General features: G+C 36.4%; 1 protein-coding gene across 1 annotated transcript in view; it reads left to right on the forward strand.

Moving 5' to 3' along the window:
• Positions 1-22,396, forward strand: part of ZYG11B (zyg-11 family member B, cell cycle regulator) — a 69,023-nt gene extending 46,627 nt beyond the window's left edge. The window contains exons 5-14 of the mRNA XM_079776480.1: positions 5,572-5,748; positions 7,828-7,892; positions 10,996-11,095; positions 11,303-11,353; positions 14,225-14,386; positions 14,492-14,539; positions 16,459-16,656; positions 16,790-16,842; positions 18,205-18,302; positions 20,537-22,396. Of these exons, the coding sequence (XP_079632606.1) occupies positions 5,572-5,748; positions 7,828-7,892; positions 10,996-11,095; positions 11,303-11,353; positions 14,225-14,386; positions 14,492-14,539; positions 16,459-16,656; positions 16,790-16,842; positions 18,205-18,302; positions 20,537-20,727 (1,143 nt within the window). The 3' untranslated portion in view covers positions 20,728-22,396. The remainder of the gene's footprint in view (positions 1-5,571; positions 5,749-7,827; positions 7,893-10,995; positions 11,096-11,302; positions 11,354-14,224; positions 14,387-14,491; positions 14,540-16,458; positions 16,657-16,789; positions 16,843-18,204; positions 18,303-20,536) is intronic.
• Positions 22,397-23,804: the final 1,408 nt, after the last annotated feature.

The following is a 23,804-nucleotide window of genomic DNA, read 5'->3' on the forward strand; positions in this document are numbered from 1 at the left end:
GGAAAAATGAGAATATCTGTAATACTTTCAACAATAAAGATAAATTTAAAAAAAGATAATTCTTATACACATTCATTTTTGAAACCAGTGAGTATAGGAGTATATTATATTTGGTACCTCATTTGTGGGCACCATAATCCCAATTGATAAGTTGTACTTCTATTTTATAGATTGTGTAACTGAGGATCTGTGAGGTTTAATAACATTAAGTTAGTGGCACAACCAGAAATGACTTAACCTTCAGGGATCTTACATTTTGAGAATGGTGTACATGAATAGGAACAAGTACATTTCAGATCCTAGTATATTATCCCCAACACCTATCACCCACTCCATACATACCAGAGGATATTGGCACTTGGCATATGCCTTATCTATTTATTTATTTTTTTAGCACCAAAGGACTAGATCTCTAGTCCTGATCTGAAATATTTACTCATTCATTCATTCATTCAGCGAATGATACAGAGAGAAAATAATATAGGCAGTAATTTTAAGAGATTTTGCTACAAAGGGGAGCAAAGGAAAAAAGGTGGTAGTTGGCTGAGGAAATGGGTTTGTTTTTAAGATGGGTGACAAACTAGCTTGTTTATATGATGATATGAATGACCTATTATAGAATTTTTAAAAATATGTATTTTTATTAATTTTAGAGAGAAACATCAATGTTAAAGAGAAACATGGATCTGTTGCCTCCCATGTACACCCCGACCGGGGACCAAACCTATAACCTGGGTATGTGCCCTGACCAGGAATCAAACCAGTGACCTTCCAGTATAAGGGACGGCACTCAACCAATTGATCCACACTGGCCAGGGCATCTACTGCAGAATTTTAAAATGGTGTAAAAGTGAGAGGGGAGAACAACTGAAACAATATCCTTGAGTAGACAAGAAAGGGAGGATCTAGGACATAATGGAGAGATCACCTTTAAACAGGAGCCCACAGAAATCATTTATGGTAACATGCAGGAAGGCAGCATGTGTATATGCTGGTTAGAGGGTACATGTGGTAGTGAGAATCTGAAGTTCTTTTCTGATTGCTTCAGTTTTCTCCATGTAGTTGGAAGCAAGGTCTTCAGATGATAATGAGTAGGAAGGATTTATTGGGGGTTGATTAGAGAGGGAAAGGTAGGAAATAGTTATCAAGGCCAGAAGGAAGTGAATGGATTTTATTGTGCTCTAACTAGCATTCTCAAGGAACTGAATGTTGGAATTTGAAAGTGGCTTGAAGTGATCTCTGAAAATAATTTGCTATTCACTTCACCCAGAAAACCCTACAAATCAAGGTTCAAATCTTTGTGTTCCCTTTAAGAACACTTGTGAAATTGCCCAGGCCATCAAGTATATGCAGGCCACCAAGTATCTGAAGGATGTTACTGTACAGAAGCCAATGTGTGCCATTCTGTCTTTAGAATGGTGGAGTTGGTATGTTTGCCCAAGCCATAGAGTAGGGGAGGATGCAGGGTCAATGACCAAAAAGAGTGCTGAATTTTTCCTGCATGTGCTTAAAAATGCAGAGAGTAATCCTGAACTTCGGGGTTTAGACGTAGGTTCTCTAGTCATTGAGCACATCCAGCTGAACAAAGCTTAAGATGCGGCGCAGAATTTACAGAGTTCATGGACAGATTAACCCATAGATGAGCTCTCCCTCCCACATTTAGGTGATCCTTACTAAAAAAGAGCAGATGGTTCTTAAACCAGAAGAGGAAGTTAACATGGAAGAAAAAGATATCCCAGAAGAAACTGAAGAAACAAAAACTATGGCTAGGGAGTAAATTCAGCATAAAATAAATGCTAATAAAAGTAAAAGTAGGGGGGAAAAAGTAAGTGAAGTTTAGTCTACTGCCATATCACCCTGAACGTGCCCAATCTCATCTGAAAGTGGTTAGCCTCTGCTTTACTTTGTTCAAGTCTTTAAGAATTTATTGTGTTAACCATATAACAGATACTGTAGTAAGTCTTGGATACACAAAGATAAATTATCTGAATAAAAAAGATTCATTAGTCTTTTTTTTTAAATTTCTTTATTGATTAAGGTATTACATATGTGTCCTTATCCCCCTATTAACCCCCCAAACCTCCCCCCACTCATACCCTCACCACCCTCTTGTCTGTGTCTATTGGTTAGGCTTATACATGCATACAAGTCCTTTGGTTGATCTCTCCTCCTTACCCCCACCCTCCCCTACCTTCCCTGTGAGGTTTGACAGTCTGATCGCTACTTCTCTGTCTCTGGATCTGTTTTTGTTCATCAGTTTATGTTGTTCATTATATTCCATAAATGAGTGAGATCATGTGGTATTTATCTTTCTCTGACTGCCTTATTTCACTTAGCATAATGCTCTCCAGTTCCATCCATGCTGTTGCAAATGGTAAGAATTCCTTCTTTTTTACCGCAGCATAGTATTCCATTGTGTAGATGTACCACAGGTTTTTAATCCACTCATCTGCTGAAGGGCACTTAGGCTGTTTCCAAATCTTAACTATGGTGAATTATGCTGCTATGAACATAGGAGTGCATATATCCTTTCTGATTGGTGTTTCTATCTTCTTGGGATATATTCCTAGAAGTGGGATTGCAGGGTCAAATGGAGTTCTATTTTTAGTTTTTTGAGGAAACTCCATTCTGTTCTCCACAGTGGCTGCACCAGTCTGCATTCCCACCAGAAGTGCAAAAGGGTTCCTTTTTCTCCGCATCCTCACCAACACTTGTCCTTTGTTAAATTTGTTGATGATAGTCATTCTGACAGGTGTGAGATGAATCCGCATTGTCATTTTGATTTGATTCTCTCGTATAATTATTGAGCATGTTTTCATATGTCTCTTGGCCTTCCTTCTGTCTTCTTTCGAAAAGTATCTATTTAGGTCCGTTGCCCATTTTTTGATTGGATTGTTTATCTTCCTTTTGTTAAGTTGTATGAGTTCCCTGTAAATGTTGGAGATTAAACCCTTATCAGTGATAACATTGGCAAATACGTTCTCCCATGCTGTGGGCTTTCTTGTTGTTTTGTTGGTGGTTTCCTTTGCTGTGCAAAAGCTTTTTATCTTGATGTAGTCCCATTTGTTTATTTTCTCTTTAGTTTCCATTGTCCTAGGAGCGGTGAAGAAATTGCGTGAAGAAATTGCTTCGGCATATGTCTGAGATTTCTCTGCCTGTGGATTCCTCTAGTACACTGGTCGGCAAACTGCAGCTCGGGAGCCACATGCGGCTCTTTGGCCCCTTGAGTGTGGCTCTTCCACAAAATACCACGGCCTGGGCGAGTCTATTTTGAAGAAGTGGCGTTAGAAGAAGTTTAAGTTTAAAAAATTTGGCTCTCAAAAGAAATTTCAGCCGAAACCGGTTTGGCTCAGTGGATAGAGCATCGGTCTGCGGACTGAAGGGTCCCAGGTTCGATTCCGGTCAAGGGCATGTACATTGATTGCGGGCACATCCCCGGTGGGGGGTGTGCAAGAGGCAGCTGGTCGATGTTTCTCTCTCATCGATGTTTCTAGCTCTCTATCCCTTCTCCCTTCCTCTCTGTTAAGAATCAATAAAATATATTTTAAAAAAAAAAGAAATTTCAATCGTTGTACTATTAATATTTGGCTCTGTTGACTAACGAGTTTGCCGACCACTGCTCTAGTATTTTTATGGTTTCCCGTCTTATGTTTAAGTCCTTTATCCATTTTGAGTTTATTTTTGTGTATAATGTAAGTTGGTGGTCTAGTTCCATTTTTTTGCATGTATCTGTCCAATTTTCCCAACACCATTTATTGAAGAGACTGTCTTGACTCCATTGTATATGCTCTTGCCTCCTTTGTCGAATATTAATTGGGCATAGTGGTTTGGGTCAATTTCTGGGTTCTCTATTTTATTCCATTGATCTATATGTCTGTTCTTGTGCCAGTACCAGGCTGTTTTAAGAACAGTGACTTTGTAATACAGCTTGATATCTGGTATTGAGATCCCACCTACTTTGTTCTTCTTTCTCAGGATTGCTGCAGCTATTCGGGGTCTTTTTTTATTCCAGATGAATTTTTGGAACGTTCGTTTTAGGTCTGTGAAATATGCCCTTGGTATTTCAATGGGGATTGCATTGAATCTATAGATTACTTTGGGTAATGTGGACATTTTGATGATGTTGATTCTACCAGTCATGAACATGGCATGTTCTTCCATCTGTTTATGTCTTCCTCTATCTCTTTTTTCACTGTCCTGTAGTTTTTTGCATATAGGTCTTTTACCTCCTTAGTTAAGTTTATTCCTAGGTATCTTAATTTTTTTGGTGCGATGGTAAATGGGATTGCTTTTTTAGTTTCTCTTTCTGTAAGTTCACTATTGGTATAAAGAAATGCCATAGATTTCTTGGCATTAATTTTGTATCCTGCTACATTGCTGAATTCATTTATTAAGTCTAATAATTTTTTGATGGAGTCTTTAGGGTTTTCTATGTACAGTATCATGTCATCTGCGAATAAGGACAGTTTTACTTCTTCTTTTCCAATTTGGATGCCTTTTATTTCTTCTAGTCTGATCGCAATGGCTAGTACTTCCAGTACTATGTCAAACAGGAGTGGTGAGACTGGGCATCCCTGTCTTGTTCCTGTTCTTAGGGGAAATGGTTTTAGTTTTTGTCCATTGAGTATGATGTTGGCTGTGGGTTTGTCATATATGGCTTTTATTATGTTGAGGTATGATCCTACTATTCCTACCTTGCTGAGAGTTTTTATCAAAAAAGGGTGTTGTATTTTGTCAAATGCTTTTTCTGCATCAATTGATATGACTGTGTGATTTTTATCTCTCAATTTGTTTATGTGATGTATCACGTTTATTGATATGCAGATACTGTACCATCCTTGCATCCCAGGGATAAATCCTACTTGGCCATGGTCTATGATCTTTCTGATCTATTGCTGGATCCGATATGCTAGAATTTTGTTGAGGATTTTGGCATCTATGTTCATGAGGGATATTGGCCTATAATTCTCTTTCATTGTGGTGTCTTTATCTGGTTTTGGTATTAGGGTAATGCTGGCTTCATAGAATGAGCTTGGAAGTGTTCCTTCGTCTTGAATCTGAGGAGGATAGGTTTTAGTTCTTTCTTGAATGTTTGGTATAACTCCCCTGTGAAGCCGTCTGGCCCCGGGCTTTTGTTTGCTGGGAGCTTTTGATGACTGCTTCAATTTCTTCCATAGTTATCGGCCCATTGAGATTTTTAGAATCTTCCTGAGTGAGTTTTGGAGGGTTGTATTTTTCTAGGAATATGTGCATTTCCTCCAGATTGTCTAGTTTGTTAGAATAGAGTTGTTCATAGTATTTTTTAACGATCCTTTGTAATTCTGTGGGGTCTGTTGTTATTTCGCCTCTTTCAGATTCATTAGTCTTACAGAAAAATTTCTGGACATGAACAAGGTTCACAGGAACTAAGTGTTAGTGAGCAACTGCTATGTCCTAGGCTCTTCGCACATGAGGATAAAAAAGATACTTAAGATATTTTAGAAATTATTACATATTAACACAATAATGTTGCTATGTGAAGAGGGCTTGGATTTATAAGGTGGATTAAGAGAACTAATTTTTTTTTTCCAGCTTGTGGTCACTGGGATGAGAAACCACCCTATGAATTTACCAGTGCAACTTGCTGCAAGCGCCTGTGTATTTAATTTAACCAAGCAGGATCTTGCTGCAGGAATGCCTGTCAGACTCCTGGCTGATGTGACCCACTTGCTGCTGAAAGCTATGGAACATTTTCCTAATCACCAGCAGGTAAGCATATGGGAATCTGCATTCAAATAGTCCTTTTAGTGTCTCCTACATATCTCCTACCTCCATATAGTTCAGTTTAATAGACCAAGGGTGGAAAAACAAATGCCTTTAGAAACTGTACAGTAATAAATTTGTGGTATGACTGAGTGTAGGACGACAGAGAAGTAGAAAACTAAAGTGTGCATTCCCTGCCTAAATAGTATTTAAATCCAAATGTTTAGGGAAATAGTGCAAGCCATGTAAAACTCATTTTCAACCTAGATCTTGAGTCTAGGCATAGAGCATCTATCTGTTCTGTGCCATATACTATCAAGTACTGGGATACAGAAATGAATAAGACAAGTAATTTTTATGTCTAGCAGTATGGCAGACTATATAACATAGCCAGATGAAAACTCAAAATACTGCTTAAATTATATATATATTTTTTTTAATCCTCACCTGAGGCTATGTTTTCATTGATTTTATTTTATTTTATATATATACTAGAGGCCCGGTGCACGAAATTCGTGCACGGAGGGGGTTGTCCCTCAGCCCAGCCTGTACCCTCTCCAATCTGGGACCCCTCGGGATGTCCGACTGCCCGTTTAGGCCCGATCCCGATCCCTGTACCCTCTCACAATCCAGGACTGCTGGCTCCCAACTGCCTGCCTTCCTGATTGCCCCTAACCGCTTCTGCCTGCCAGCCTGATCACCCCCTAACCACTCTGCTGCCAGCCTGTTTGCCCCCAACTTCCCTCCTCTGCCGGCCTGGTCACCCCTAACTGCCCTCTCCTGCAGGGTTGATCACCTCCAACTGCCCTCCCTTGCAGGCTTGGTCCCTCTCAACTGCCCTCCCTTGCAGGCCGGGTGCCTCCCAACTGCCCTCTCCTGCTGGCCATCTTGTGGTGGCCATCTTGTGTCCACATGGGGGCAGGATCTTTGACCACATGGGGGCAGCGATATTGTGTGTTGCAGTGATGACCAATCTGCATATTACTCTTCTATTAGATAGGATAATTATTTTTTATTTATTTCAGAAAGGGAGAGGGAGAAAGAGAGAGGAACATCAATGATGAACCCTCGCTGGTTTGGCAAGGTGGATAGAGCATTGGCCTGCAGAGTGAAGGGTCTTGGGTTAGATTTCGGTCAAGGCCACATGCCTGGGTTGTGGGCTCGATCCCCAGTAGGGGGTGTGTAGGAGGCAGCCAATCAGTGATTCTCTCTTATCATTGATGTTTCTATCTCTCTCCCCATCTCCCTTCCTCTCTGAAATCAATAAAAATATGTTTGTTTGTTTTTTTAAAAAGAAACATCAATGATGAGAGGGAATCATTGATTGGCTGCCGCCTGTTAGGGATCAAGCCTGCAACCCTGGCATGTGCTCTGACCAGGTATCAAACCATGACCTTCTGGTTCAGCCATTGAGCCACACCAGCTGGGCTGTTTTTATTGATTTTAGAGAGAGATTAGGGAGAAACATTGATGTGAGAGAATCACTGATCAATTGGTTGCCTCCTATACTCACCCTGATCAGGAATTGATCCCACAACCTTTCAGTGTACAGGATGATGCTCCAACCAACTGAGCCACCCAGCCAGGGCTTAAATTATATTTTTAACTCTAAAAAGTTAGCAATGAGTTGGCAAATTAGTAAAAAATATGTCTAAAACCAAGTAAAAATGGCAACCCACATTGGTGAGTGGATCATTAAAGACAGCTTCCCTCAAACTAGATAAACTTTGGTCTTTGTTTTTCATGGCCTCTGGAAGCCAGGTAGATAGCAGACAAAACAGGACCCACCCAAAGTCTGTCAGAACAGAGGGAAATTAGCTGGAATTATCCTACTTCTTATCCTATTTGTCATCTAAAGGAAAAGAAAAAAAATGTTCTGGTAAACTTATATGTGTCCAGTGGAAGTCATTATTTCAACAGTAGGTGGCCAAAATAAAGGTTGTAAAACATAAGTGGGGTTTCATCTGTCTTCCTCTGTTTTTTGTGTTTTTTTTTTTTTTAATATAGAGGCTACTCCTGTTTAAAAAATAACAAATAACAAAGCATTATTTTATTTAGGATTTTTTTCTCCCTTTGGTTTTTTAGTTGCAGAAGAATTGCCTCCTTTCACTTTGCAGTGACCGGATCCTTCAAGATGTTCCATTTAACAGGCAAGTGATAGTCCTAAAGCTTAAAATGGGACAAAACAGAATTTTAGAAATCTGTCTTGAGTAATTTCTTTTTTGTTTTTTGTTAATATATTTTTATTGATTTCAGAGAGGAAGGGAGAGGGAGAGAGGGATAAAAACATCAATGATGAGAGAATCATTGATCGGCTGCCTCCTGCACGCCCCACACTGGAGATCGAGCCTGCAGCCCAGGTATATGCTCTGACCAGGAATCAAACCATGACCTTCTAGTTCATAGGTCGACGCTCAACCACTGAGTTATGACAGCCAAGCCTTAGGTAATTTCGTACCAGTTATATCCCTGGTGTACAATTAATCAAGTAGATGGGATTATATGTTGTCTTATAGAATGCTAAATCTACTTTCTCTAGTTCAGTGTATTGATATTCATGATAACAGATGGGCCCCTGTTTTCATAGCCCCTTGCTTAAGAATTTATATTGGTTATAGTTTTTAAAATATCCACACAATAATGTGGGCTAAAGAAACTGAGGCATATAGAAATTCAGTGTCTTGCCCATGGTTTTGTGACTAGAAATTACCAGACTAGGAGTCTTCTAGTTCTAGTCCAGTGTTCTTTTCTCTGTATCATACCTCTTATTATTAGTTATTTGATATTGAATTATAGAAGAAACTTTTTAAGAGGAAACTTTTAAGCAGAGGTTTAAGGAAGACTGGATTCCAGTAAGTAAAAAGGGTTCTTTTGTTTTCTAAGATGCTATAATTTGGGAGCTAAAAGAGATTTTTTTTTCATTTTTCTATTTTATAATTTTTTTAAAATATATTTTTATTCATCTCAGAGAGGAAGGGAGAGGGAGAGAGAGATAAAAACATCAATGATGAGAGAGTATCATTGATAGGCTGCCTCCTGCATGCCCCCCACTAGGGACCGAGCCCACAACCCGAGCATGTGCCCCTGACCGGAATCGAACCTGGGACCCTCCAGTCCCCAGTCCAACGCTCTATCCACTGAGCCAAACCAGCCAGGTCCTATTTTATAATTTTTAATGATGATATTTTAAAAAAGAAATTTATACTGAAATGTATATTTCTCAAGCATCCATTTTAATGTGATTTAATTTTATTTTGTTAACAGTACACTGTTATCTGGCATGGCTGAGGAATGAGGTGTTCCATTTACTATTTAAAATGAGTAGTTTGGAATATATATATAGTAGGTTACTAATTTAATTTTATAGCAGTGCACTCTACTAGAGTTGAACTTGTTTGTGGTTAGAGACGGTGATTGATTTTATCTCTTTGTCTCTAGTGCTTAAGTGGATGTTTAATGGATGGAAGGATGAATGAATGAGTATAATAGAAAACAGAATTTTTCATAGAAGAAATAACAGAGTGAATTGGGCCCCCAAACAAGGAGGGAAAGATTCCATCTGATTAGTAATCATTAAAGATTTCATGTTAGTGATGGCATTTGAGATAATGAGGATAACTAACATGTATGAAGCACTGGAATCGCCAGGCACTGTGCTGTGTTTTACATATGCTTATTCAGTCCCTACATCAGTTCTGTGAAATGATTACTCTTGTAATCTTCATTTTACAGATGAGGAAACAGAGGCACACAGAGGTTTAGTAACTTGCTCAAGGTGATAAGATAGTAAGTAGCAGAATTTAGATTTAAATCTAGACTGACTGAGAGACTGTACTTTTTACGCCATGCTCTATGCTTTAAAGATGAAGCTAGTTGATTTGATTGTTTTATGTTTTGGGAACTGTATAATAAAGGCATGGAGGAAGTCAATAATAATACTAGTAAAAAAATAACCTTTATCAAAAGTTTGGTGTGTGTCAAGTTCTATACTAAGTCTTAAGCTTCATATGTGATATCATTTAGTCCTCATGATGGTCCTATAGAATAGATCTTATTATTTTACTAGAGGCCTGATGCACGAAATTTGTGCAAGAGTAGGCCTTCCTTCCCCCAGCTGCCGGCACCAGCTTCCCTCTGGCACCTGGGACCTGGGCTTCCCTCGCAGCCCTAGCTTTGTCAGGAAGGATGTCCGGTCTAATTAGCATATTATGATTTTATTATTATAAATAGATGAGAATATTGAAGTTCAGAGAGATTAAGGAACTTGCTCAGGGTCCCAAAGTTATTAAGTGGTAGAAGGTGATATTCGAGTTCAGGCTGACTCCAAAGTTTATGATGTTTTTGTTAATCCTCACCCAAGGATATTTTTCCATTTATTTTTTATTTTATTTTTTTATAGGGAGGGGGAGAGACACAGAGAGAGAAACATTGATGTGAGAGAGACACATTGATTGATTGCCTTCCACACAAACCTCAACAAGGGCCACAGATTGAACCTGCAACTGAGGCACATGCCCTTGACAAGAATCAAACCTGGGACTCTTCAGTCTGCAGGCTGATGCTCTGTCCACTGAGCCAAACCAGCTAGGGCCTATAATGTTTTTTGTTTGTCTGTTTGTTTTTAATCTTTATTGTTCAGATTGTTACATGGCTAGCCCTTACTTCCTCTAAAGTTTCAGTGAGACATTCCCTAGGCACCCTACGTAAAATTTCAACATTTCATGTCTTCTCTTTCACTGCTTTTTTCTCTCTATAGCATGTCAGTACCTAATTGTACCATATACTTTACTTATTATCTGATTTATTATCTGTTTCCTCCAGTAAAGTGTAAACCCTGTGAGAGTAGCGATATTTTTATTTTATTCAGTACTCTGTCTCTGACACCAAGAACAATGTTTGGCATAAGCAGGAGCTCAATAAATGTTTGTGAGTGAATGAATTACTGTTGTGCTAGCTACTGTGAGGAACTCAGAAAATACTTATTACTACATTATAGAAATCACTACAGAATAGAAATGTGTTATAATTTTAGAAGATGAATGCCCAATAGTTTTGACTCTTATTTCATTACAAAAGTGTTGTCAGAATTAATATTGAGGTATTGTTTCCAGAACACTAAGTATAATTATTATTCTCTGTTAATATAATTATTATTCTCTGTTAATTAAGAGGAATTATCAGTTTCCAACTGGGACTCTGAAATTGTGCCTGCCCCTTCAGAATTAGTTCATGAACCCATTTGTGTGTTTTCAGGTTTGAAGCAGCTAAGCTTGTCATGCAGTGGCTCTGCAACCATGAGGATCAAAACATGCAAAGGATGGCAGTTGCTATCATTTCCATTCTGGCTGCCAAGGTACCTGAGCTCATGTTTCCATTATAGTTATTATTTTCCCAAAATCTGAAAGCCACAAAGGTTAGTAAGCCTCTCACCCTTGCAATTCAATATTGCGGAATTCCAGGTTGATCAAAGATTTTACTCTGACCTTAGTCTGTTATAGTGACTGATATTACATTCACACTAGTAGGTTCTTGGACATTTATTTTGTCTGCTTGCTTGCAGCTTTCTACAGAACAAACTGCACAGCTTGGTGCTGAGCTCTTCATTGTGAGGGTAAGTGTTATCTCCTCTATGCAGACCACTAGACAGTTTTCATTTTCATTGTTTTCAGGCAGTGTTGTGTATCTTCTGATATTTTATATTTTAAAAATTATTTTTTTTCTTCTAAATGAGTATATTCCTTTTTATAAAGGCAGCTTTACTCCTTAACAGAGATGGAAAGAGCCCTGAACTAAGAGTCAGATGACCTATAATCTAATTTGTAAACTCATTTTGTGAATTTAGACAAATTGCCTGAACTATTAGTGTGTACATAAGCCTTAAGATCTTATTGAGTTCTAAAATTCTGTGATTTTGTTAAATTTATGAAGAAAATGTAAAGATGATTATACACACAGTCTTAAATGTAAAATTGTGCTAGCCCTAGCTGGTTTGGCTCAGTGGATAGAGCGTCGGCCTATGAACTGAAGGGTCCAGGGTTGGATTCCAGTCAAGGTCACATGCCTGGGTTTCGGGCTCGATCACCAGTAGGGGCCATGCAGGAGGTAGCCGATCAATGATTCTCTCATCATTAATGCTTCTATCTCTCTCTCCCTCTCCCTTCCTCTCTGAAATCAATAAAATATATTTAAAAAATATTTAAGATTGTGCTAGATGATTTGGGGAAGAATATAATTTAAATAGTTCATATATTATTTTGCTTGCTTACACAGTTGAGGAAATAATATAATGAACAGTAAAAAGTTAAAAACCTTTAAAGAGAATAAATATGAATAGTGCTTTAGGGAGAACTGGAGGGAAAACGTCCACTTAGGGGCTTCCTGTTACAATCCTGGCATGAGGTGCTTGAATAACCATAGTAGATGGAAAAGTCAAGTGAGAAACTCCTTTTTTCTATAACATAAATTATGTATGTAATGACAAAGTAAATCATTCATTTGATAGGTAATTATACAATACTCATCACTACCACCTTAAAATGTTAGGGATTCACATTGAATTATATTTCTAATAGCTTCCCATAAGAAACTCACAGTAGAGTAGAGAAAATAGCTATGTAGATGTAATACAGTTTAATAAATATAATAATAAAGATATGAATGAAATAAGTAACATAAAAAGAAGGCTGTAGTAATAAATGGAAAGTGTAGGAATTCTTAAATTGACATATCTAGGTTTATTCCGAATTCTGTTATTTATTAGTGGTCTGATTTGGGGCAAGTCACATAAATTTTCTTAAGGGTGATAAAGAATACTTCATACAGTTATTATGAAGATTAAATGAAAAGGAAAAAAGAGTAATTGAAGGAATATATGCTAAGTGCTAGATGATACAATATATATATTAGTTAAGTGGAAAATGATGATTTTACTTATTTTTACTATATTCAGAATGGCATTTTAATTATGCCTTTTTATTGCTAAATATATGTGTTTCAGTACTTTTAGATTGAGACATATTCAAAAATTTTAAGGAAATAGCCCTCTCATATGCTTTGGGGGAAAATTAAGCTTAGCTTAAGCAGGAATGAGCAGAAATTAGTAGTAGTAGTAATGATGATGATAGCTTTTCTTTTTCTTTTTGCTTTTAATTATCACCTACAATTTACAAATGAAGAAACAAAGAATTGGCAAACAAGGTTACACAGTTAATCAGATGCAGAGAAATTATTATATTTAAGCTCAGGTAACCTGATTCTAATGCCAAACTCTTAGCCTCTATGCTATTAATTAATTAATTTATTTTTAAATATATATATTTTATTGATTTTTCACAGAGAGGAAGGGAGAGGGAGAGAGAGTTAGAAACATCAATGAGAGAGAACCATCAATCAGCTGCCTCCTGCACACCTCCTACTGGGGATGTGCCCGCAACCAAGGTACATGCCCTTGACCGGAATCGAACCTGGGACCTTTCATTCCGCAGGCTGATGCTCTATCTACTGAGCCAAACCGGTTAGGGCTATGCTATTAATTTAAATAATTGCACAGAAGTGTTTGTGTTCCTTAAATATTTTTCTTGAACTGTATGTAACTTGAAGTAAGTGTTCATTAATGTTTTCTTGTATCTGTTTTAGCAAACTGTCTCTTATTCCCAAAAGTGTAATCTAAAAATGGAATTATGGATGCTTTATGTAGGTGTTAAAACATTTAACTTGCAAACTTTAAATTTCGGAGGTTAAAGCTATGACAGAGATAATATACAAGTGGAATTTCAAAAATATTATTTTATTTAAATCCAATATAGACTTAATTTTTTTCCTGCACCCCTGTTTTCTTTTTTAAAATGTATCTTTATTGTAAATATTACAGATAGCCCTTTTTTTCTCCCCATTGACCCCCCTCCTCCCGGGAAATCCAATATAGACTTTAATTCTCTTACTATTATATTTAGTTTGTCCTTTTTTTTTTTTCTTAAGGTTCTTCCAAAAAGTTCTTCCATTTCTTACTTTCTCATGCTAAGTTGACTATGATCAAATTTAATACCTCTCAGACTGAATTTCCTCTCCTGAAAAATGGGGATAGAACTGCTACAATTTAGGATATAATTTGTTGATGCTAAATAAATGTTTGCTTCATTCTCCCCTTCACCTTTTATATACCAGGATCTGAAATGAGTATATGTTGTCACCGATTGGGTAAGATAGTTGGTCCCAAGCTTTAATCATTTTGCTTTTCATTTTATTTAGAGGTGATTAGACTATAGGTACAAACAGAATAACATAGAAGTATTTGTGAAGTTCTTATACTTTTTTCTTGTTGGAGGAATAGTCTGGTCTAGGAGGCTGTTTGTTATACTTATAAAAACCTTTATAGGAAGTGTCTTAAGCCATGAGACTAAACCTTATGGACTTTTAGTTATTACCACTAATAACTGTAATAACAATTCAATAATGAGAATTAATTCTATTTTCCTTCTTTTAGCAACTTCTTCAAATAGTGAAGCAGAAAACCAATCAAAATTCGGTGGATACTACTTTGAAATTTACTTTGAGTGCACTTTGGAACCTCACAGATGAATCTCCAACCACTTGCAGACACTTTATTGAAAACCAAGGGTTAGAACTCTTCATGAGGGTTCTAGAGGTTAGAATGGGAATTTAGCCTACAGTTTTTACATTTATTGATTGAATTAAGCATTTATTATATTTGATTCTTTAGGTAGTTATAGGTTTCTCTTTCTTTTTACAGTCTTTTCCAACTGAGTCATCCATTCAACAGAAAGTTCTAGGACTTTTGGTAAGATATAAGCATTTCCTGCTTAATTCAAAGCTATAATTATTTTCTGTCTGAGGTAATACATTGAAGTTGCTATTGTATTTATAAATACTTAATGACATTAGAAAACATATGTATTTTAACTAAATAAAAAAGCAGTGTACAAAACTATATGTACATATTAAGATTTTCACCACATTAAAAGGAAAAATGTGAATTACATACTTTATATTTTTGATATAGTACAAACTTCATGAGCATGATTTACTTTTATAATCAGAAAAAAATATCATTTAAAAATGCCACATATAAAAAAAGAAAAAAATGTCACTAACCTAAAGTATTTTTAGAGGCTGTGTTTGGTAATTAATAATTACTACCTAAAAGACTACTTAACAAATCATATATTCAGTAAATATATTGGATTTGGTAAAAGTGAGCCCTCTAGGAATTTGAGACAAAGATGAAAGATTAAATGTTTTATGGATCAAAGATAAATGATCAAATGCTTTAATCTCTGCAACAGGCAAAGTGCCCATGTGGTAAAAACCATTTTAGAGCAGACCTCTGTTCTTAAGGAATTAGATCATAGGAGGCATAGATTAGTGAGTAAAAATATGTAGATTTGTGTTTGTTTTCCAGATGCAAGACTTTGAAATACTGAGCAATAAGAGATGGATTTGGGGGACAGCTGGAGGCTGGCATTTAAGAAGGACCTATCTATTCACTATAGCTTTAGTTATATAAAGTAGAAAATGTAAAATGATCTAATGCCCAGTAATAAGGAAATGTTAAATCATTTAACTGGTTAGAGCATTTTTCTAATACACCAAGGTTGCAGGTTCAATCCTGGGTCAAAATCAACCAATGAATGCATAAATAAGTAGAACAATAAATCTATGTCTCTTTTGCTCCCTATCTCTCCCTTCCCTCTAAAAATGAATAAATTTAAAAAATTAAAAGTTACCCTTAAAAAAAAAGAATGAGGATTAATCTTTGAGTAGTGTGATAAATTGGAAACCCCTCAATTTTTTCCCGTGTGACCAGAGGTCCTCCTTATGTGCTGCCAAGGGAAGCCATTACATCACAAGTCCAGATAAAACACCTGTCTTCTATAGTCCAGCAGGCAAACTTCGGTGGTATTCAGTGGGGATCTAAGGCTATGAAAATTTTGAGGCACAAGATTGATATATTGCTCAAACAAATGGATGCTTTTTGTCTTAATCTTATTTAGGCTCTCCACAGTATTCAGAACTACTGGTTCCTTTAACCTTCTGATATACTGACCCTTCTCTGCTTTCTAGATACCAAACATTTCTGGTTTTCTTCCTACCTCTCTTGCTCTTGTTTCCTAACTTGGGTTTTAACCACAGCCTTGTATGAGGGTAGGCCCCTGGTTATAAATTATAAGGGAAGACTTCCTTTTAGGCCAGAGAGTAGGTTACAATAGGTTGCTTTTTCATGTGCCTATGTTAAATCCACTCTTTTATTGAGGTATAACACTTTGAAAGTCCTTCTTTTGTATATGAAGTCTTAGTTCCAATTTTTAGCCCTTACCGTCTGGCCTTGCATGGCTATTAAAACCAGTTCTCTGCCCCTGCAGGTTGGTGATGAACTATAACTGCTCTAGTTTGGTTCTGTTTGCTACATATTTAAGGGTTGCTAGCTATTATTCACCCAGCACTTCTGATATTTTATATCAGGACATTTTTAGGTTATCTATTTAGCAATTTTGCCTGAAAAGGGACTCACTACTGTTTATTATTTTGTTTGGAGAGGAGAGAAAAAAATCACCCATAATCCCACTATGCTAATATAGCAACAGTCTTCAGCTATGTCCTTATACAGGTACATGTTTAAATCATTTCAATCTCTGTTGTTTCATAAAGTACAAAAGGTCATAGGCATTTACTATATATTACTTTTAATTTTTTTTCCAGAACAATATAGCTGAAGTACAAGAATTGCATTCTGAATTAATGTGGAAGGATTTTATAGACCACATCAGTAGTCTCCTACATAGTGTGGAAGTGGAAGTCAGTTACTTTGCAGCAGGAATTATTGCCCATTTAATATCTAGAGGTGAACAAGCTTGGACATTGAGCCGTAGCCAGAGAAATTCTCTTCTGGATGATCTGGTAGGATCATTTGATGTTTTCTGGAAGCATACACACAATATTCATAGTGGTTAAACTATCAAAGCTTCATAATGCAATAAGGCAGTGCTAAATAAATATTGTAATCCTTTTTTGTGTGTCTTGTGTCTTGCAGCATTCAGCTATTTTGAAATGGCCAACTCCAGAGTGTGAGATGGTAGCATACAGGTAATTAGCAAGATAATTAATATTAAGACAGTAACCTAGTCATTTTGCTTGCCTAGAGGTCTTACTACTAGTAAATGTGTAATTCCTACTAGGTACATAATCCCCTCTACCCCCCGTCCCCAGGTATCGATCTTCCTACTGGTTTTAAAAGAAGCAAAGTATTTTTACTTTCTGCTACTTCTCATTCATCATTCCTTCCTTTATTCCACTTTTTTTGAAGACAAATGCCAGGGACTTGTTTTTTTGCTCTTGAAATTCAAAGAGGAGTAAGAGATGGGGCTTGCACACAAGAACCTCGTGAGGGAGACCAAATGTGAATCAGATATAATTCACTATTATTCGAGTTTTGTGCATAGAAGGCTATACAGTTAAAGACGAGAGTAGATTATGAGCTGAATTTTGAGAGATAATCAAGTAAGGGCATAAGATTTTAAGAACAGGAAACAGTATATTAATATAAGGAGTTCCAAAACAAGATCGAGAGATCTAGAAGTAGCACCAGATTAGTTTAGGGAAACAATTTATAATAATTTATTAAGGTGCATACTAGATGCCTAACTCTGCTTATGACAATTAGTTGACTTGATAGCTAATTACTAATTACTTGAAATATTCCAGATGGCTGCATAATATTATTACAACTTATTATTGTGTCTACTTCATAAATGCTGATGCTGCCAACATTTATGATTCCCCCAAATTATATTCTACCCACTTTTGGGCAGAAGACCAGTAGAAATAGAAAGGCTAATTCTAGACCTCCTTCATGGTGTTCTTCCAGTTAGTTACCAACTAACTTTTTCTTTTCTAGGTTGTCCAGCCAAGGTCTGTTATTCCTTAAATGTGTATCTTCAAGACCAAAAAAGTACTTTTGAAAAAAAATAAATTTCTGTGTTAGTACCTTGTTCTAGTCACCTTCCATCTTCTCTACCAAGACTTCTCAGAATATGGTCCTTTTTTCAAATGGCTAAGACAAAGAAAAGATATACTGATAGCTTATTTATATTAGTTTAAAAATAGTTGGATAAAATTTATAGAAGGAAAAGCTCAGGAATCATTGCTTTAGGAAATGACACTAAGTCCTGGCTGGGTGGCTCAGTTGATGGGAGCACCGTCCCGTGCACCAAAAATGTTGTGGGTTTGATTTCTGGTCAGGGCATATACCTTGGTTGCGGGTTCATCCCCCCGTCGAGGTGTGAACGGGAGGCAACTGATTGCTGTTTCTCTCTTACATCCATGTTTCTCTATCTCTCTCCCCCTTTCTCTCTAAAATAAATAAACTTATCCTCAGGTGAGGAATTAAAAAAAAATAAAATAACATTAAGTAGAGGACGTAACTTTTCTTTTCTTTTGTACTTTTAGGTCCTTTAATCCATTTTTCCCATTACTTGGCTGTTTCACAACACCAGGAGTCCAGCTATGGGCAGTTTGGGCCATGCAACATGTCTGCAGCAAGAATCGTACGTACCAAAAAGAAACTGGTTTTCTTCCTCAAGGAAAATTCTCCTTACATAGAAAAGCCATTTCTGAATTGTGTATTTAAGTGATTTTTAAGGACATAAACTTTTAAAAATACTATATAAGAGAATCTTAGTTTATAAAGTACATTTATTTTTTTCAGAATGAACTTGCCAATAGTAGATACTAAATGATAATGGTGAATGAGACTTACGTTGTTCTAACATGGAATATAAAAATTAGGAGCCACTCTAGCCGGTTTGGCTCAGCAGATAGAGTGTCTGCCTGGGGACTGAAGGGTCCCAGGTTTGATTCTGGTCAAGGGCACATGCCTGGGTTGCAGGCTTGATCCCCTGTAGGGGGCATGCAGGAGGCAGCAAATCAATGATTCTCATCATTGATGTTTCCATCTCTCTCTCTCTCTCCTTTTCTCTCTGAAATCAATAAAAATACATTTAAAAATAAATAAATAAAAGGGTCAAGAGAACCAAAGTTTTATTCAACAACCCAGACATTTAAAAAAATAATAAAAATAGTGGCTTAGCTGGTTAAAGCGCCTGTCTAGTAAAAAAATAATAATAAAAATAAAAATTAGGAGCCTACAGTGGGTTCATTTTTTTAGCAAAATGTCTTAAGGAGATCCAATATTTATGGTACATTCCAGTATCCAGTCCTTATCTACACAAAATTTTCCCATTCAAGATGTTGCTCTCTGCACCCATAGTCTGTGGAGAAGCAAAGCATTTAGATCAGGGTTTTTTTGGTTTTTTTTAAGTTTTTAGAGAGAGAGAAGGGAGAGAGAGAGAGAGAGAGCAGAGAGAGAGAGAAAAAAAGAGAGCGATATCACTGTGCTGCCTCCTGCATGTACCCGAATGGGGAATCAAGCCCAAAACCTGTACATATGCCCTAACCAGGAATCAAATAGGTGACCTTTCAGTGCACAAGATGACACTCAACTAACTGAGTCACACCAGCCAGGGCCTAGATCAGGTTTTATATCTCTTTTTTAAAGATTATGAATCAACTATTTCTCAGTTATTTATTAATACAAGTTCATTCCATAAATTATTTTAAACGTTGCATAAGAAACACATAGGAGCACTGTTTTTTAAATTAAAAATCAGGACCAACATCATCAGTCATTAGAGAAATATAAATTAAAGCCACAATGAGATACCAGTTCACACATACTAGGAAGGATGCCTATAATCAAAATGATGGACAAGGACAAGTGTTGGCGAGAATGTGAAACAACTCTTTTACATTCTTTGCTGATAGGATGGAAAAATTATATAACCACTTTAGAAAATAATTTGGTGATTTCTTCTCAAGTTAAACATACATTTAGCATTTGCCCAGCATTCCAGGTATTTCCTCAAGATCTATGAAATGGAAAGTCCACCAAAAAACTTAAACAAGAATTATACCACAGGTATATTAGTACATTTGCAAAACTCATCAAAATGTAGATTAACTTTAATTTTGTCTTATCCTGTGTAAATTATACTTTAATAAATGACTAAAACTAATAAGGCTTTAAAAGTCATGTGTACAAAAACATTTTTAAATAAAAATGCAGAAATAAAATTGCATGTACAATATCAGTGCCATTAAATTAAAAAAACAACAACAGAAATGAGGGTGGGGGTGGAGGGTACTGGTGGAGAAGGTGAAGGGATTGAGAAGTACAAATTGGCAATTAGAAAAATAATCATAGGAATGTATAGTCATATAGGAAATACAGTCAATGATATTGTAATAACTATGTATGATGTCAGATAGGTACTGGAAATACTGGGGAAACACTTTGGAAAGTATATGATTTTCTAACCACTATGCTGTACACGTGAAACTAAAAAACAATAATATTGAATATAAACTGTAATTTAAAAATAAAAGAAAAGAATATATATAAAAAATAGGAAATGCATAAAAGTGTAACAAGCACCTATCTTGCTTGTGATTTGGGGTCAAATAAATTTTCTTTTCCAGATTGTCTATGTCTTAAGGTTATGATTAAAATATAAATGTAAATACATATGTGGTACGTGCATTATGCGCGGGAACTTGCAGTGTAGACATAACATCATTACAAAGGTATTTATCATTCTGTAGCATATGTTAGCGGTCAATAACAAAAGAGCTAAAATTTAAGTGTGAAAAAATAATTATTTTTGTGTGTGTGGAATAATTTTTTAAGTGTTTTAAGAAAAGCTCTTTCTCTTGTTTCTTTCAGCCTCAAGGTATTGCAGCATGTTGATTGAAGAAGGAGGATTGCAGCATTTATACAACATCAAAGAACATGAACAGACTGATCCCCATGTCCAACAGATTGCTGTGGCCATTCTGGACACTTTAGAAAAACACATTGTACGCCATGGGAGACCACCTCCCTGTAAAAAACAACCCCAGGCCAGACTAAATTGATAGCCATAGGCAACTGAATAATTGAATCACAGGCATCCTTTTTGTGATAGGCTCATTAGGAGTATCTTCTGTGATGTTTTGGGGTTTCTATAACAAGAGTCTTAGATCAGTTTGGGATTGATGATGTACAGTACTGCCCATGTGAACAGTCTCTAATTTGTTTTGTGATTTTTAACTTATGAGGTAAGAAGGGTCTCTTCCTTCATCATTGCTTTTTAGAAAAATTTCCATATCTTTCAGTGTTTGAACTTACCTGTGCTTGAAATTCTACAGTTTTATGATAAAGTTTGCACGAACCCTTAGGCCAGACTTTTCTGACCTTAAAGACCCTTCTAATCAGTTTGCAGTTTCAGATAAGCTGTTAACCTGATTTCTGAAACTGCTTCAGTTGTAAATTTTATAATGCTTGTATAAAATGCCTTTATTCTCCGTCTGTGTACCTTTTATTAGATGCCCTCCTTAGCGTGAAAGAATGGAAATCTGAATCCTCTCCTCGGGAAAGCTACTCACTGGCTGGAGCTTGGATAGCTGGAAGAAAAATATATTAAAAAGAAAAACTGTTAAGGGATAACAGAGTTTAGGAACTGGGAAGAGGTCTGGTCTTCCGGTATAGTTGTTAAACTGGAGCAGGCTATCCTTCTGGAGTCCACATCTCCTGGAGCAATGAGCAGTAGCTTCTTCATATTTATTCCTGGAAGCATGGGCTTCTGCTTCCTACACATATTCTCTAGAAATGTATCCCCAGGCATCACAGTGTAAAGTGTTACAGCATTCTGTGTTAAAGATTAACTCTCTAATCGATAGGTCACATCATTGTGAAAATGTGAATTTTTAAAATCTCTTGTTAAAAATGACCATTCTTGTCCCTCTGTTTCAAAGTAATTTTGTCCAGTGGAATAGAGAGACTACATATGATGTTACCTGCTCAGTTAAAATACAATTAACAACAGTAAATTTTGCCACAAGAAGTTAAATTTCTTTTGTTTCAAAATAACATGTATCTTAATGTTTTTATGTTGGAGAAGGATGTCCACTTTGTACTGCCAAAATGAACAAGAAGAATTAGACTGTTGTTAAATGTAGTGATTCTAGTTGCAGTGCATAAAAGAAAATACTTTTTGATGGATTTTTTTAATACAGTTGCCTTTCCTTTAAGATACCTGTTATAGTAAAGAATCAGTTATCATTATATCAATAACAGCAGTTGGGAGGCAGCAAGTCACCAAAAAGTTTAATTCCCAATTAAAATTTTACTTTGTGATTAAAGTTAATCACAATCTCAGATGAATGCATTTTTTTCTATAGATGACCAAATGTTTTCAGTAGAGATTTTAAATGGTATATTTAAATTATGGTGATTATTCAGAAGCCTTTTTATTTAGAAAGGAACTGGTTTACTAGTATGCTGATAACATTTTTGACATTCACATTTTGTACCACTATTACAGTAATCATACTTGAATTATTTGGTACTCCTCCATGGGGATGAAAATTTAACGTAGGTCTTTAAGAACCATTAAAAATCCAGTAAAATTGTGTGTTAATTCCAACTTAATTGGTTTAAAAAATGTTATAGATACAGGATAAATTTTTACAGAATAAGCCTATTTCAAAGGAAATAGAAAATTCTTTTAAGATTTCCCCCTTTTTTTCTGAATTCTGATGTCTAAGGCAGTGGTTGGCAAACCGCAGCTCGCGAGCCACATGAGGCTCTTTGGCCCCTTGAGTGTGGCTCTTCCACAAAATACCACATGCAGGCACGCACGTACAGTGCGATTGAAACTTCATGGCCTATGCGCAGAAGTCGGTTTTCGGCCTGGGCAAGTCTATTTTGAAGAAGTGGTGCTAACACTGAGCCACACTCAAGGGGCCAAAGAGCCGCATGTGGCTCGCGAGCCGCGGTTTGCCGACCACTGGTCTAAGGCAAAATATAGAAAATAGGGCAGCCTACAGTAGCTTGGAAGTTGCTACTAAGCTATGTTGACCACTTCCAAGTCTCCTAGCTTGTGTAGTAAAAGGAAAGCCTATTTGAAAAGCTTGGCTTTAAGTTTTTCTTATATTCTGTTCAAGACAAAGTGCATGTTCCTTATAGGCTAATCCTAGATTTTTCCTAACAAGTTCTTTTCAGAAATGGCTAAAGATGTACAGAAAAGAATAAATCTCTTACACAGAATAACTTGTTGATAGATGAAGACTCGGATATTTTAATTTACTACTTTGAGCACTGGTGATGGCCAAACACCTCTGAGTCTTAAAAGCAAAATAATTGATCACTTCCCAAATATGTAAAAATTGTAGTGCCTTTATTGTTGGGATGGTTCTTAAAATTGTATATCTAATTAAGGCACAGAATTGTTTCTAAGGTCTTGAATCTGGCTAAAATATCGAAATTATAAGGCATAACTGGCCTCTCTCTACAGTTAGAATCTATTAGGCCTTCCTTTTGCATTTGTTTAACAGAATTTAACAGTACTTGGTGCCTTCAAGGGTTACTTCTTCAGTGGCTAAAAGGTACTGTTTCAAGCACAATAAGACGAAGGTTGAGCCACTCATAGCTCAAATCAAGGTGCGCTCAGATATTGTAAAATAACACTACAGCAGTCCACAAGCAACAGCAAGAGATGAACAGGAAATGGAATTCGATTTTTTAGAGTATAATGATGCATGTTGGTGGTATTGTTAAGTAAAACAAGAGCAGTCTGAAATTAAAGCAAAATTTAAGCCATCTCATTGTTTCCATCAAGTAAGTTTGACTGTGGCCTTTGAACTCTAAAAAATCTTTTTTTTTCTCTTTTTGCAGAAAAAAACATAAATCAAGTAATAATAAAGGGTTAGTTTACCTTCTGGCAAGGCCTCGGTGGCTACTGACCTTAGTTGAGGATTTAAAAAATCATATCAGATCCACAATTCTAGGAATTGACTTAAGTATTACTACTTCTCTGGAACAGAAATGCTGTTTAGTGGTATCAGTCAACTTAAGTGAATTACCCATGATTGCAATGAATCACCGTAAAGCTGCCATGGGAATTTAATTTTATCTTTTGATTACAAACAGCCCAGGAATCACATTCATGTGT

Source organism: Cnephaeus nilssonii (genome assembly GCF_951640355.1).
Source record: "Cnephaeus nilssonii genome assembly, chromosome: 7".
Taxonomy (NCBI): Eukaryota; Metazoa; Chordata; class Mammalia; order Chiroptera; family Vespertilionidae; genus Cnephaeus; species Cnephaeus nilssonii.